Raw genomic sequence first — 15480 nt, forward strand, 5'->3', positions numbered from 1 at the left:
TGTACTGTTTGTCATCTACTCGCTTTCAAATGTCCGCCACGGACATTTACACAATGTCACGGATAAACATGGGTAAATGCGTGAAAAAAAAATCATCACATATCACCTCTGATAATGGTTTATTCATTTAAAAACACATTGTGCTCGTTTAGCACACTATTTCATGTAGTTTTTATCTGCTGGAGGGTCGCGTAGGGGAGCGTAGCGCGACAAAAATAGAAGAGCCGCGTAAAAAACAGAGAGACGGGGCCGGTGGAGCCGCTGTAATTGATTAACAGGGGGGGCGAGCTGCTACGGGACCCTACTAACAGCGTGAGTTAGTGTCTCTGCACATGTTGAGCTTCCAGCTATGTTAATACAGACACAGGCTAATATAACATGATCCGTTTTGCTACTACGTCTGCTTCTTCTTCTTCTGGCGGACCAGGTGCGTTAAGTGCGTCTTTACGATGCATACCGCCACCTATTGCACCGGAATTGTAACGACAAGCTACATTCACAGACAGTGAGTCCCATTATAATGTGTTTATGAGCGAGGTTGAACAGGTAGCGCCAAAAGCAGAAAAATCTATATGTGGCGGAGATAATTTATTCGTGGCGCACCGCCACAGATAAATGAATGTATGGGAAACACTGCGGTTTGGTTAGATATTTGGCTTTAAATCAAACCGGTTGGAAAATTTTCAAACTGGCACAAGCCTAAGACACGCCATGTTTCTTCTACCTGCTACACGCTCAGCCTCCGGCTTAGATGAAGCAAACCTGCGAGCCAGGTTTGCTTCACGGAGTATGTTGCCATAGTAACTGACTCAGGTTTTTGCAGAGCTGGCTTTGTGAAACAGAAAACTCTGAGTTTCCCTCATCTCAGGCTCAACATACTCAGAGTTTTCTCTAATCCTGTTTTCTGAAATAGGGCCCAGGTGTGTCTAGTTTCAGCTGTTTCACAAGCTCACTTGTTTTTTAAGTCTAATTAACAAAATAACTTCACAAAAATATCAAGAAAGTAAATATTCTTACACCTGTTGTCCCATATCTCCCACCCACTCCATGATGTGCTGTTTAGACACAGGAGTGACAGACTCATTACCCCTGAGATGTACCACAGAGCGCTACAGGAAGTCATTCCTGCCTGTGGCCATCAAACTTCACAACTCTTCCCTCAGACTTTCAGACACTGAGTTAATAAACTGGCACGTGGACTTAAATCACCTGTCAGCAGTTACAATTCCATAATTTATTTATTATATTTCAATTCAAAAACCCTTTCTTTTCAACCTTAAGTGATCCGCTTGGTTCATTTGTGTTTCCTGAAGTAAGGCAATCTGGGCTTTTTCTTTCTTTAGTTTAGATAATATCTTACTCATCTTAATCACATTCAGAACCCCATTTACAGTAAAAAAAAATAATTTTCACTGGCTCATTTTGCATGTAGTTGTATTAACTGAACGCACAACATCCCCCCGACAGCAGCAGGCAAACCCCCCTTAGTTAAACAACATATGAAATAAGAAGTAAAGAATAAATAGAAATATATGGTGTATAACTGAAGCATGAATGCTCCTGACCACACTTCCAGCAGTGAATCACTTCCACCGCTTCCCGTAGTCTTTGAAGGAATACCCCTATTTACTCTCTGAGCTAGGGGGCCTTCCACTGTGATAGCACCCTCACGAAAGAGAATCCCCACCCATTTTGACTCAACAATGATTATATTTCACCATGTCGTCCATATCATAGACATAACCCCTCAAGTCACATTAGTTCTCTTCCCATCTGCATACTTGCAGCCCCTGCTTGTATCCGCCGTCGCTTCCTCCACCGCGTTGTAGGTTTTCACTCCTTCTTTATAAAACACCTTCAGGCAGGCTGGATAGAGGGTCCGGAAACGCAGATTTTTCTCTTTCAGGATCCTCCGTGCCTTTGCGTATTCCTTCCCCATGGCCAAAAAAGGATAGTCGTGGTCGAGGTTTATCTTGTTGTTGTTCCACATAAAACCTTTCTTCTGCCATGCCAGCCTAAGCACTTCTTCTTTAAGAAGGCAGGGGCGGCAGTAGCTCAGTCCATAGGGACTTGGGTTGGGAACCGGAGGGTCGCCTGTTCAAGTCCCCATCCAGACCAAAATATGAAGCGTGGACTGGTAGCTGGAGAGGTGCCAGTTCACCTCCTGGGCACTGCCGAGGTGCCCCTGAGCAAGGCACCGAACCCCCCAACCACTCGGAGCGCCTGTCATGGACAGCCCACTCTGACATCTCTCCACTTAGTGCATGTATAGGTCCTGTTTGTGCATATGTGTGTTCGGACCTGTGTGTAATTGACTAACAGAGTGAAAAATTGAATTTCCCCTCGAGGATTAATAAAGTATATAAAATTAAAAATTAAATTAAAAAAAAATTTAACAGTGAAGCACAGGAATTTTACCAGGATAGATCTGAGCTGTTAGCCGTCTGGTGGGGGAGATGATAATGCTCTGTGCGCCCTCTGGATCTGTAATGCTGTTGTGGGGATGCTGAGATTCTCCCTAAGTTTCTTCTCCACAAAATGGATCATAGATTGTGATCCAGACTCAGCTCCCTCCGGGACCCCATATAGTCTGAGTGTTTCCCTCCTCGAGTACACTTCTAAAGATGTCAGTTTAAATTGAAGGGAGAGGCACCCCGGCTAGCCCCAGGAGAGCTAACGTTAGCTTCTTCTGTTAGCTGCATCTCGTCGTCTTCAACTTGTTCGATAGTTGACTTTTTACCTCTCCGGTTCTTTTTGGACGTCATTTGTGCCCCCTCTCCCTTGTTTTCGTGCACTTCACCGGTTAGTTAATTTACTTTGGGGCAGTTTGATTACTCTTGTCGAGAGATCTCTTTCTAAGTTGCCATCCCCTCTAAACCGGAACTGGAGGTCCGTATATATAGTCTTTAAGCTTACTCAGCATAGGATGCATAGACTGTAGCAAAGGCACTCAAAAATATAAAAAGAAAATGCCAGATGGGATTTGCACCTTAGTTGAGATAAAGCTATACTAATTTGCTTACCAGTCTCATGCAGGAAGTGATAAACAAACACATTTCCTCTTATTTTTGTTGGTATTTACAATTTGTTATTATTTTGATCATACCCACTGATTTCTGGAATTACCAGTGTTTTTTATTTTTGCTCCTCTCAATTAAGATAATATTCTATGAGCAGATATCGTTTGTTTTCACAGTCCACAAATTGTGCGTCCAACTTTTTAATACTTACAACGTAAAGTTTTAAATAAAATAAAAATTACCAAAAAATACATATATTTTGTCATATAAAATATATAATATCATATAATTAATTTACATTAAGCAATATGTTTCAGAGTAATTACAATAATTGAGTTTTTGCTTCCATTTCCTTTTCAATTTATTTTCTTGTGTTTTCAGTTACTGTCAATCTACTGACAAGGCATTTGCAAAACAACAAAAGCTCTGCCCACTCAACTACCACTACACTACTGAGAGTAGTGGATGTGGAGAGAAAGAACATGAAATCAGTAGGAGGAGAGCTCGTTATCATTATCTCTAAGCAGCTGATGGTCACAGCAAACAGATTTACATTGTGAGGGGTTCAAGCATTCGGCAGGTTGTGAGTCTCTAACCACTCTATTTGAAGACCTTTGGTAGTGGAACATACTGTAGTCAAGTGCATAATGTCCTTTGTGAAATGACTTGGAGCTGTAGTAATGATGATACCGTACATAGAAATATAGTGATGTCCTTATGTCAGGGTTTTTATCCTTGCAGAGTGTTTTAAGAATAGCTTTCCTCTGGCCCTGTTTTTTGAAGTAACTTCTTTACGAATGTTATTCTTTAAAAATTCTTTATTTTTCAATAATTAGCTTAACATAAATAATTTGATGTCATGCGTCAATGTGTGATAGTATTTCAGTATGATTGACCTAACAAGATCATGACCATTTTTTACCATTTAAACAGCCTAAGTTCTTGAAAAGCTGAAAACCCGGAAGATGTTTGACTTTGCCCAGCTGTTCACTCTTGAATTTGTTCAGCAGAATGTATGGTGGCATTATCATCCTGAAAAGTGGAAATTGCATCACGGAACAGTGTTTGAACCAGACAGTGCATCTGGTGCTATAAAACAGCCTCTTACTCCTTGGCTGTGAAATAACCATTTATAGCAATTGCACCAAATTTCAGCCTCATACTTTTGGGTATCCAACAGACTCTGTGGTTTATCCAGGTCTGTAACAGTATTCCCACGGTCATGAAATTCCTGGAAAAGATATGAAATTACAAGAACTGCTCTCCAGGCCTGGAAATGGTTTGGAATCAACAAAATGTTTAAGAAAAGTTTGTTTTGACGTTGTATTTATGGTTGTTTAAAATATATTCATAAAGATCCCAAAACATGTTTAACATGTTCCTTGTAGGGTTGCAACAGCAGGGCTCAACAATAAGGATTGCCCGATTGCCCGGGGCAAGTAAAACTCACGGTCGGGCATGTAAACTAACAACTCACTTGCCCGATCGGGCAAGTTGCTAAAAATAGTAAAAGTTAATAACTAATTGATAAAATAAATGTATTTTAAAACGTGCTCTTCTGCTCTGATGCAGCGGTCTCTCTGCCTGAAGTCACAGGCACAGCTGTGTAACAATGTCCTGCCCACAGCCCCCATTGATATAATTTTGCGCGACGGACGCTTCATATAATAACAGAACAATATAGTATTTATGGTGTTATGCCATCGTGTCATTTCTGTCTCTACATGGTCACGCGTTAACAATTCTCCTCTGCTCTCTGTATCGCGCACGGTTGAGTTCCGCCACACACACAGGTGAGCACGCTAGAGCGGCTCGGGCCACATTTTCCTGACCAAACCTGACCCCGAGCCCGGTGCAGTTTGTCAGCTGACAAAGTTATTGAAATGGACAGTGTGTAAATAACCAACAGACTGCTGTTACGCACAGACAAACACGCTGCTCGCACAGCAGCGTAGCACGGCACTCATGCGGAGCTTGTGTTGCGTCCAGGTGTTGTCACGTAAATAACAACTTCCAACACTTAAATAGGTCATAGCACAAAACAGCAGCATGTCAAGTGACTTTTTACTTTATTATATTCAATAAAATTCTATGTTCCTAAATCTTGAGACACCTCATATGTAAGCTAGACAGACATTTCACCTGCTCATACTGTGCACACATGTACTGTATGTACTTAGTCCTAAAGAGCCCTTCTGGTGCCAGTAGATACATAGAAACATCCCAGCAGGCTGTGCTTTGCAAGCATACAAAAAAGTTTCACGCATGTGAAAATTATTTTTCATGCGTGTGCTTCACCTCCGCTGCTACAACTCCATCCTAGGGGAAACACTGCTGTGTGCGTTTTGTGCAACAGGTGGATGTGGTAGTCTACTGGTAGAGTAGAGAGAGAGCTAAGTAGCGTTGAAGTAGAGTAGAGCAGGGCAGAGAGATGGAAGCAAAATATATTAAACCCGGTGTTAATACAGCAGAACTGGAGAGAGGGGTGAAAAATAAATAGAGGTGGGCATGGCTCAAGTAGGAAGCAAAATTATAGACGGAGAACAATTGACAAATTTTTCACTTTAAGCCCTGACACTGTCATTTTTGTGTAGGAATTAAGCTACAATACATGACATATGTGGTTTTAATTAATAAATACAGTGTAAATAAAGATTACATAACATCAAAATAACTGCAGACTTTGTTATTTGATAGCCGCTTAAATTAAACAATTTTTATAGGGCAAGTAAAAACTGACTTCGGGCAAGTAGATCTCTGACCAACTTGCCCAACCGGGCAAGTGAAAAAAAACCTTAGCGTTGAACCCTGAACAGTATGAGACTTTCACGGTATGATAACCGTCTCTGGTATTACAGAATTTATCTTATCATCAGTCAGAATGACCCTCAAAGGAATGAAAATGGAAGGGTTATTTTTGGCTGAACAAACGTTTTCTTACTATAATTGAAACTTGAAACCATTTTGTCAATGGAAGTACAAGTAAAAAGTCTCCCCTTCGAAAAATAACTGCCCAGTTGCATTTTTTTTTTCTCAGTATAATAGATAAGCGAATATACACGCTATGATAACTGCCAGCTTTTATATCATGGTATACCTTGAAACTCTAGATCCTTGTAATACTAATTCAAAATCTAGTGCTGCGCTGTGTGACCATTTAAAACTTCACCAAGGCTATACCCCCTTTTGGGGAAAGAAACGTGTCACATTGGAAGAGTGACATGAAAATCCCAAAAAACTGTTGTGTAGCAGGTTAACCAAGACTTTGACACTAAGATTTGAAGCACATGAGATATGTGATTATTTACTGTCAGTGTGGTAAATCACTAAATGATACTGGAGACAGGTACTACTGATGGATAGCTAACATTAGCTTGAGTGGGAGGCTGCTGTAGTACAATCATACAGTATCAGACTATCATCTTTGTTGGCTAAAATGTGTAGGAACCCTGTTGTAAAGATACAGGTGAGGATGACCATGAACAAAACTTTTCCTATTGCTCAAGTTGGGATCAGATTTGGTGCTCATTGAGCTGACACTACTCTCTGAATAAGCAACTTACTGAACTGACTTTAGTGTAGTGTCCAAGTTTATACAACCCTATATTGTTATGCTGTGAGCAGCAGTTCAAAAGGCAAATGATTTTTCTGCTCTACCTTTTTTCAGTGAGAGACATGGACAACTCTGTCACCTTGTGGCAGTTCCTTCTCCAGCTCCTATTGGATTCCAGTAATGAGCAGCTAATCTGCTGGACCAATGAAGAAGGGGAATTTAAACTGCTGCAGGCAGAGGAAGTGGCCCGACTGTGGGGAGCCCGCAAGAACAAGCCCAATATGAACTATGACAAACTCAGCAGGGCTCTCAGATACTACTACGACAAGGTAAGCACTTGAGATCTTCTCTTCTGTGGGATACACGGCTGATGGAACATCACTGCACTGTATTTCATCCTTAAACTTAGTGTTTTGGTATTTAAGGTTTACATAACACAGTAACTATGCTGTCACCACAAGACCAATATTGGGTCAACCATCAGCCAGCTGTTGCCTGAGCTCCACACTGTGTTTTTTTCCACACCTCACAGCCTTGTCATTTCCATAGGAAAGCTGATTGGACACACTCAGTACGTTTACATGCAGCTTGAGAATTATTGGCTTAGTCGGACTGAAACCGGACTTTTAAATGCATAACAGCTTATTCCGACTAAAATTGGACTAGCCGTAGCTTGAATAACACACCTAGATAATTCGATTGAAAATCGAACTATTGCTGCATGTATCCACTTAGTCTGACTGGAATCGGACTCGGCGTTCTGCGCATGCACCACTTTTTCTTTCGCAGGCTTTCACCCGGAAGAAGAAGGAGATGACTTAACAGCAGTTCAGTATATAGCAGTGTAGGGCTGTCAAAATTGCTCAAAAATAACGTTCAAATATTCCTTCTAAAAATAACTCATAGGTTCGAACCATTCGAAAAAATATATATTTTTTTCCTCGCATTATGTCCACAAGAGGGCAAACTAATACGAGGAAACATACTTGTATATGTATTAATGCAAGGAAACATAACTACTTGCAGGTATTTTTATTTCAACATAAACGTCTTTGAAAACATTTGCATACCTACTCATTAAAACACATAAAACAATTACAAACAAACATTACATTATAAATGACCGCGGACCTCTCGCTCGCCCCCCCTCTCTGACCCGTCATGCAGTGTGTTCAGTGCAGCGGCCCAGGCCATCGCCCACTCGCAAAGAGGACAGTTGTGCTGGTGTTTTTTCATTTCACATTTGATGGTCCATTTTTTTTTTCAAATTCGAATTTAAATTAGAATTTAGAATATTTGTTGACAACCCTATAGCAGTGCAGTAACTCCTGGAAAAACAGACTAACAAACACCACAGCGACCAAGAAGCAGAAGATGCACTCCTGGACGGACGAGGAAACTACATTCATGCTCCGACAGCTAAAGGAGCCAAACATTTTGAAGTTTATGGATGGTAGGAAAGCGTGAAACTCAAATTTATCTAAAAAAGTTTATGAACAAGAACCAGAACTAATTCAATACGCACTATATTAAAAATGACACAGCGCTGGCTATTGGGGCGGAGTGAGACATACTTGGTCAGAAATTCGATTTTCTCTTCTGCATGTATTCTCATACAAGACGAGAATTCCGACTTGACTGATTAGCCGAGCTATGAGCTTAGCTCGACTATTGCCTGCATGTAAATGTACTGACTGTTTAACTACCTCCCCAGTACTTCCTACCCCTGACCCAAACCATAAGCATGTGCTGTCCTCCAACTTTGTCCAACATCTAACTAATCACAGCCTTCTCAGCTGTTTTTGAACATCTGATGTTGGCATCTGTGGGCAGAACAATGTCCATACAGTTGGCCAAAAGTTGCGGGTGGCTGTTGGATTGGCCAAAATGTGGTTGGTAGGCTGGAGCCTTAATTAAAGTCTTATGTTTTTTCCTCTTATTCTTCTTTTGATTTCATCCATAGCCAGCCCTTGTAGGCTGGCAGAAAAAGATTAAAATCATTACAAGTTTTGGAAACTGAAAATTCTGAGAAACTAAAGTTCTGAGAAGGGATGTGTTTGGGATGGTGTTACGCAGGTTTTTTGCTGAGGAACATCTTCACAGATATAATGGTGCTGGCAATTGCAGGATTGTCCTCAGGCCTGGTTTTAGAACTGCAGGTTTTAGAGTAAAATTAGAGGGTGTTTTCCAGATATTGCCCAATTTCAGTTTGGCTGATTAATCAACACTGAGAAGACATTTTACACACCATCATTGGTGGAACTTGCTCTGATAGTGGCCGGTGGTGGTGCAGCCTCTACCAGTCACACGGGGATGTACATCCCAGACCTGAGCTGAAGAGGGGAGGGTTGTACTAAATAATCAGTAGGTGCAGCTCCAGAGAAAGCAGCTCCCTCCTGCTGGGGACTGTGTCTCATTGTATTGTTCTTTTTAACATGTGTTATCTAAAGTTTTTGCCTGGACCATGACAGCTCACTTTTAGCGCTATAGCTAAGTCCATAAGTCCTTGACTGAGTGGGTGTCGCCTAGGTCTCCAGCTATCGATTCTTTTAGTAATTGAGTGTTCTTTCAATTATTCTGGTGATGTATTGCGTAATTGGATAAGAAATACTGCGTGTTTTCATTAAATTACTTTAGCTTTTTTTAAGGGCAAGAGTAATATAAGAGAAAATAATAAAGTTTCTGAAATGAGACAAATGAGTAACAAATTTGTTTCCTGTTTTGAAAATTCAACATTTTTATTGCTTTAATTGCAAAAACATTTGTCTGCAGTGTGCACTTTAACTGTTGTGACAGATCAAATGATGCATCTATTGTCTGTAAACTCAGCTGCTTGCTCAGTTGAACATGGTGGAACCCCCTGCACGAAGCTGTCAAAAGTATGACTCTGTGACTTTAGAGTAAAATAAATACTAACAACAACAATAATAATAACATGTAAACATCAAACATACAAATGTGCATTAAAGATGGCACCTTATGGCCATAAGAGGTAACTGCACTTTGTGCAAATTGTAGATAAGAACCAAGAATACGTTTCTTTACATTCAGTGCTCAAGACTAGATGTAGTCTTACAGAACTGGTATGGTGACAGAACTTTGTAGTGAGGCACAGCAACCCTCATCAGCCTCAGAAAGCCAGGCCTCTCAACGATTTGGAATGGCATCATAAGATAAGATAAGATATACTTTATTGATTTCCCAGGGGGGAAATTCAAGTATCACAGCAGCACAAGCCAACATCAAAGGACATTAAATAGAATAAGATTAAAGAGAAAAAATAAAAAGTAAAAATTAAAGATAATAATAGATAAATAAAAGATAAAGTAAACTTGCTACTAGGGATGGGCAAGCGATCAAAATTCATTATTCGATTATCAAAAAAATTAACGATCAATTATCGATTAATTGATAAGCTTTTTCGCCATTAAAATGATGCCTACGGTAGAAATAACAAATAAAGCATGTTTTCCTCGATAGAATCTTTATTTTACTTGTTCAAAAAACAAGTTTAAACTTGTGCTTAAGCCCCCGCAAGCTATATTAGGCATGGAGACAACACTCAAACTGAGACACGATCCACACCCAGACAGTTCAACAAAATATTAAACAGTGAGCAAAATGTTAAACTTAATTTCAATTAATAAAAAGTGAAGGCAGTAAATAAAATGTTAAATTTAAACAGAGTCAGCCGCAGCGGCACGAGCCGGGAGTTCAGACGGAGGCATAACATTAGGCATAACGTTACTCTTCACATTCAAATTAAGACAACACATTGCATGTCAATTAAGAATCTAAATTATTTGTGCATGTAGACTAATATGGCAGCCTAATTTTAAAACAAGGCAGCTATAGCACGTGAAGCCAATAAAACAGTTAACGTTACTCACAAACAGGATTTTTTTTTCTTTTTTCCTTAATACTCACAAACGGGATAACAGGATGACTGTCAAACTTTGGTATTCTCCAACAATAACGTCCAGTTGAAAAAGGTAAAAAGAGGCTCAGGCTATTGATTCTTATTAAGAAAGATCAGCATGTTCACATGTTCAGGGGTAAGACGCGATCGAAGCCTGGTGACGGTCAATCCAGCCGCTGAAAACACCCGCTCTGAGGGAACCGAGGTTGCGGGGATGCAGAGGTATGTACGCGCTAGCTTTGCCAACCTGGGAAACCAGCCTTCATTTGATTTCCACCAGTCAGCTGGGTCGCAATTCAGTCCTGCGGAAGGCTCCCTCATATAGTTTTTAACTTCTGTTTCGATGTCAGACCCAGCAGCGCTTGCTGCGTATTGCTCCCCGAGGAGTTGTGCCATGGCGCTGACCCGAGGAGGTGCTGCTGGGGCTCCTGTGTCCTCGGCCTCGCTGCTCTCCTCCGAGTCCTCAGCCGGAGGAGAGCCGGAGGAGAGCCGGAGGAGAGCCGAAGTCGGACGATACAGCCTCATTTCCAGACGGCGGGATAGGCTCTGGCTCTTCCATCTGCCCAAGTTCCAACAGTTTGTGATTTGCAGCCTCTCTCCGTGTATCCGTAAGAAAGCTGAGATGCTTATGGCGTGGATCCAGCATCGATGAAATCATGGGGGCAGATGACATCAGCTCCTCAGATTCGACCTGAATAAATAACGAAAATAAAGAATCAATTGGCAAATCAGAAAAAAATAAAATGAAAACGCTGTAGCCTGACGGTAGACTTGAATTTGTAAAAATAAATAAATAAACAAATAAATAAATAAATCTAATCACAATCATTCACCGCCTCTAAATCATCATTAGCTATTTATTATGTGAAAATGCGAATAATGTCAAATAAGTTAAACTAAGCTTATTAACATAGCCTACCTTCATTCGGTTGCTGAGGGAAGAGCGCACTCTGGCCTTGAATTCAGCGCATCGGGCCGAGTCATCTTCATTTGGTAGGAGATGGGTGTTGAGGAGGCTGTAACGTTAGGCATAGTAAGTGAAATTAATAAGTTAAAAAGGAGAAAAAAATAAAATATAAAATTAAAAAAAAGAAAATTAAAAAAAGAAAGAAAACGAAGAATTAGATAAAATACCTGTAAGTGACTGGATATGTGTTGGAAACGGAGACCTCTTTCTCCCCAGACGTGACCGTAGTGGCAGTCTTCAGCGCTGTCAGCACGGGCTGTGTCTCCTCCATCAGTTGCCAGTACTCGTCCTTCAGCTCTTGGACCCTGGCGTCCTGGAGCTTGGTCACCGTGCGGTCCGACAGGACAGCGGCAACAGCCCAACGCTGCTCCTTGAGACGGTTGAACATGTCGCACACGCTGTTCCAGCGGGTTTTACACGACTGTATAAGCCGGTGTGCTGGGAGACCCATCTGCTCCTGTTTCTTCTGCAGCGCTTTGGTCGCCATGGTGCTGTGGTTAAAGTGGCTAACGAGTTTGCCAGCTGCAGAAATGACACGATGCAAGTACAGTGCAAAACCATCATGTATTGCCAGCTGGAGGGTGTGGGCGAAGCAGGCAATGGAGATCCAGTTGACTTTGTCGGGTCTGTTGGCAGCCACTATATTTGCAGCGTTATCGTGGACGCATGCAATAACTCGGCCTTCAATTCCCCACTGGGCTACAGATTCGTTTAATTTTTCAGCTAGGATGTCAGCTGTGTGGTGACTTGGCAGGCTTTCAGTGAGCAGGACAGCGGAGGTGACTTGCCAGTCATCTTTTCCAATGAAGTGGCAGGTGATAGTCATGTAACTCTCCGCTGTGAGTGCAGTCCAGCAGTCTGTAGTTATCGCAACCTTGTCAGCGGTAGCTAGCTTCATTAGCAGACGTTGTTTCGACTCCTCGTAGCGAATGTCCATGCGCCTTGTGATTGAACGTCGTGAAGGAATTGGATATGCTGGCTCAACCATTTGCATCAGAGCACGAAAGCCCTTGCCCTGGACAAAACTTAAATATCCGTTTCTATCATTTTGCAGATGGCCCCGGTGATATTTTCTTGTCGCCGTGCATCACACGGCCTCCCGCGTGGCACTAGATGTGAGGAGATGCAAGGCTGAGAAGGTGTAACGTTAGGCGATGCATTCATCAGGGTTAGATGTACTGTTTGCAGATGGTACATCATCGGAGTCGTCGCCGTGTTGTATTTATATGTCGCGGTGCAGTGTTTGCAATGAGCCACGTCGTCTCTTAACTCAAAATGATCCCACACCACGCTTCGTTTGACCCGCTTCGACATGTTGTCCGGCTGCATGCATTAACTACGGAAACCTGTTGGTCATGACGTAGGGCAGGCTACCGCGGAGCGAAATTAATTAATGGAAAGTACAGACTTTTATAAATATTTATTATTGTTATTTATTTTATTTTGATTTTAAAAGCTTAGAAATATATTACAATTGCTGTTTCATATTGATGTAATTCAGCCGAGGGCGCAGCAAGTATTTGAAAAGAGAGAAAACAAAAGAGTGCAGTGCAGAGTCAGACTGTCGCCGCAAGAGAGTGTAGCTGCCCTAGTTTTGAGCTTCAACCCCCCAGGCCAAAGAGGAAGAATGGCGCGCATGCGCAGTTCACCCCTGGGTGTTTACAACCGTTGCCAGGGGTTACAGGCTTCAGTATTCAGCGAAACCTCCGTCTTTCAATGGCGTAGTGTTTTCAGAGGCTCAAGGGAAGCCGCCGAGGCTTTGGAGAGCGATGGGAGCCTCCGTCTGGCGAGCCGCCGTGCTCACCGGGCGGGGGGTCTCGTAGGCCCAGCGGAAACACTGCGACTATCGATCAAAATTATTTGTGATCGATCAAAAGCCTTAACAATCAATCATCGATAATCGAAAATTGATGCCCATCCCTACTTGCTACATCAATAAAAATTGCTACATCAGATGAATAAAGTGACTAAAAAATGGCAGACAAAGTGTCATATTGGACGGATGCAAGATAGGTCCGTTCAGAGCTGGATGTAGCTTAAGCGAAACCACTGTTGTACAGTCTGATGGCGGTGGGCACAAAGGAGTGTCTGAATCGTTCAGTTCTGCTCCTGGGTGGGATAATCCGCTGGCTGAATGAGCTGCCCATCAGCAACAGCTCGTCGTGCAGGGGGTGAGAAGGGTCCAGGATTGCACAGATTTTGTCCTTCACCCTCCTCTCAGCCACTGTCTCCAGACTGTCCAGGTCCAGTCTCACCACAGAGCGGGCTTTCCTCACAAGCTTGTTGAGCCTGTTGACCTCAACAGTCTTAACTCCACCCCACCAGCACACTACAGCAAAGAAGAGTGCACTGGCAACCATAGACTGGTAGAAGGTCTTGAGGAGCCCACTACAGACGCCAAACGATCTGAGTCTCCTCAGGAAGAACATCCTGCTCTGTCCTTTCCTATAGAGGGCATCTGTGTTATGAGTCCAGTCCAGTTTATTGTTGATTTGGACCCCAAGGTACTTGTACGAGTCCACCATCTCCACCTCCTCGCCCTGGGTGGGGACTGGGGCAGGTTGCCTCCGGTTGTTGATGTTGAGTTGAAGGTGGTTTCGTTTGCTCCATGTGACAAAGCTCTCAATTAGTCCTCGTTACTCCTCCTTGTCATCATTGCTGATGCATCCGACTATAGGGAAGTCATCGGAAAACTTTTGGAGGTGGCAGAAGCCAGAATTGAACCGGAAATCAGAGGTGTAGAGGGTGAAGACGAATGGTGCAGAAACAGTTCCTTGGGGCACTGTCCTTTGTCCTTTGCAATAAAATATGAGAGGGCTGCAGTGAGGTCTTTAGCAAATTTCGATGTAGGTGCATAAGCAGCTGCCTTTGAAATGCGCTCTGTATCATTTGTGTCACTGTAGATGAGGATGTAGTAGCAGTAGCATCACTGGGTTTGCCTGCTGCAGCAAATGTATTATTATTAAATTATTATTATTATTATTATTGTTATCATCTGACTGACACACACACGCAGACACACACACACACACACACACACACACACACACGCACGCACACACATACGCACACACACTAACGTTACTCCTGTAAAAGCAAAACACGTTGCAGTGCTTCCTCTAGGATTTGTTTTTAACACGGAACGTTTTATTCTGAAAATTAACCAGATCTGTGTCGGACTTCCTGTCCCTCTTGTTGCTTCTGTGAGAAATTGATGCGCTGTGCTCTGGGCTTCGGGCTCTGGCAGCCGGAGCTATGACAGAGTATATTTGCAGCAGAGTGGGGCTAGTGCCGTGCCGGAGCAGAAACGGACTAAACATGCATCTCTACTGTAATTATTGTGCGTCTGCCCCAATTCTGAAGCAGCGTCGGTAATAATTAAGTAGCAGCGGCCGTACATAGCGGAAACACAACCTGCTGTTCTGCTGCTGTATGTGTCGTGTGCAGAGACCTGCAGACACTACTCGCCCATTGCACCCAATAACATGTATTTTTACAGGAGTAACGTTAGGTAACACTTAAAACTTCTATTTCCTTTATTGACAAATTATGGGAGAGTTAGACAGACAAACTCTGACATTTTCCACTATTCCGAAGTCCCCACATCATGCATTCAGCTAAAAGTTAACTTACCTTACACTCGCTGTATAGTTGTGGGTGTTGGTCACGGAGATGGCTCATCAAATTTGAAGTGTTACCCCCCTTCGCGGAGACTTTTTTTCCCTGCATTTTCTGCAGACAGGGTGACTATCTTCAATTAGTTTCCCCTCAGCATCCTTATAAAATCCAAAATACGTCCAGACTTCAGACTTTGTCCTTTTAGAGCGGGAAAAAAATCTCCGGAGCACTGTCCATGCAGTTGCCTTCGGTGCCTTCTGCCATGTTTTCAGAGGTCAAGCATGGCAAACTGTGCATGCGCACCTGCGTCTGAGGGACTGCTGCTGCTTTTCCAGGCAATGAGCAGTATCACCATGAGTTTTTCAAAGTGCGGTAATCAACCACGGTTTTAATGATAATTAAA

General features: G+C 42.5%; 1 protein-coding gene across 1 annotated transcript in view; it reads left to right on the plus strand.

Moving 5' to 3' along the window:
* The window catches only part of elk4 (ETS transcription factor ELK4), a 44969-nt gene that overhangs the window by 8859 nt on the left and 20630 nt on the right, over positions 1-15480 (plus strand). Inside the window, exon 2 of the mRNA XM_050036940.1 lies at positions 6688-6902. Coding sequence (XP_049892897.1) covers positions 6696-6902 — 207 coding nt within the window. The 5' untranslated portion in view covers positions 6688-6695. The remainder of the gene's footprint in view (positions 1-6687; positions 6903-15480) is intronic.

This window comes from Epinephelus moara, chromosome 24, assembly GCF_006386435.1.
Source record: "Epinephelus moara isolate mb chromosome 24, YSFRI_EMoa_1.0, whole genome shotgun sequence".
NCBI classification, from domain to species: Eukaryota; Metazoa; Chordata; class Actinopteri; order Perciformes; family Serranidae; genus Epinephelus; species Epinephelus moara.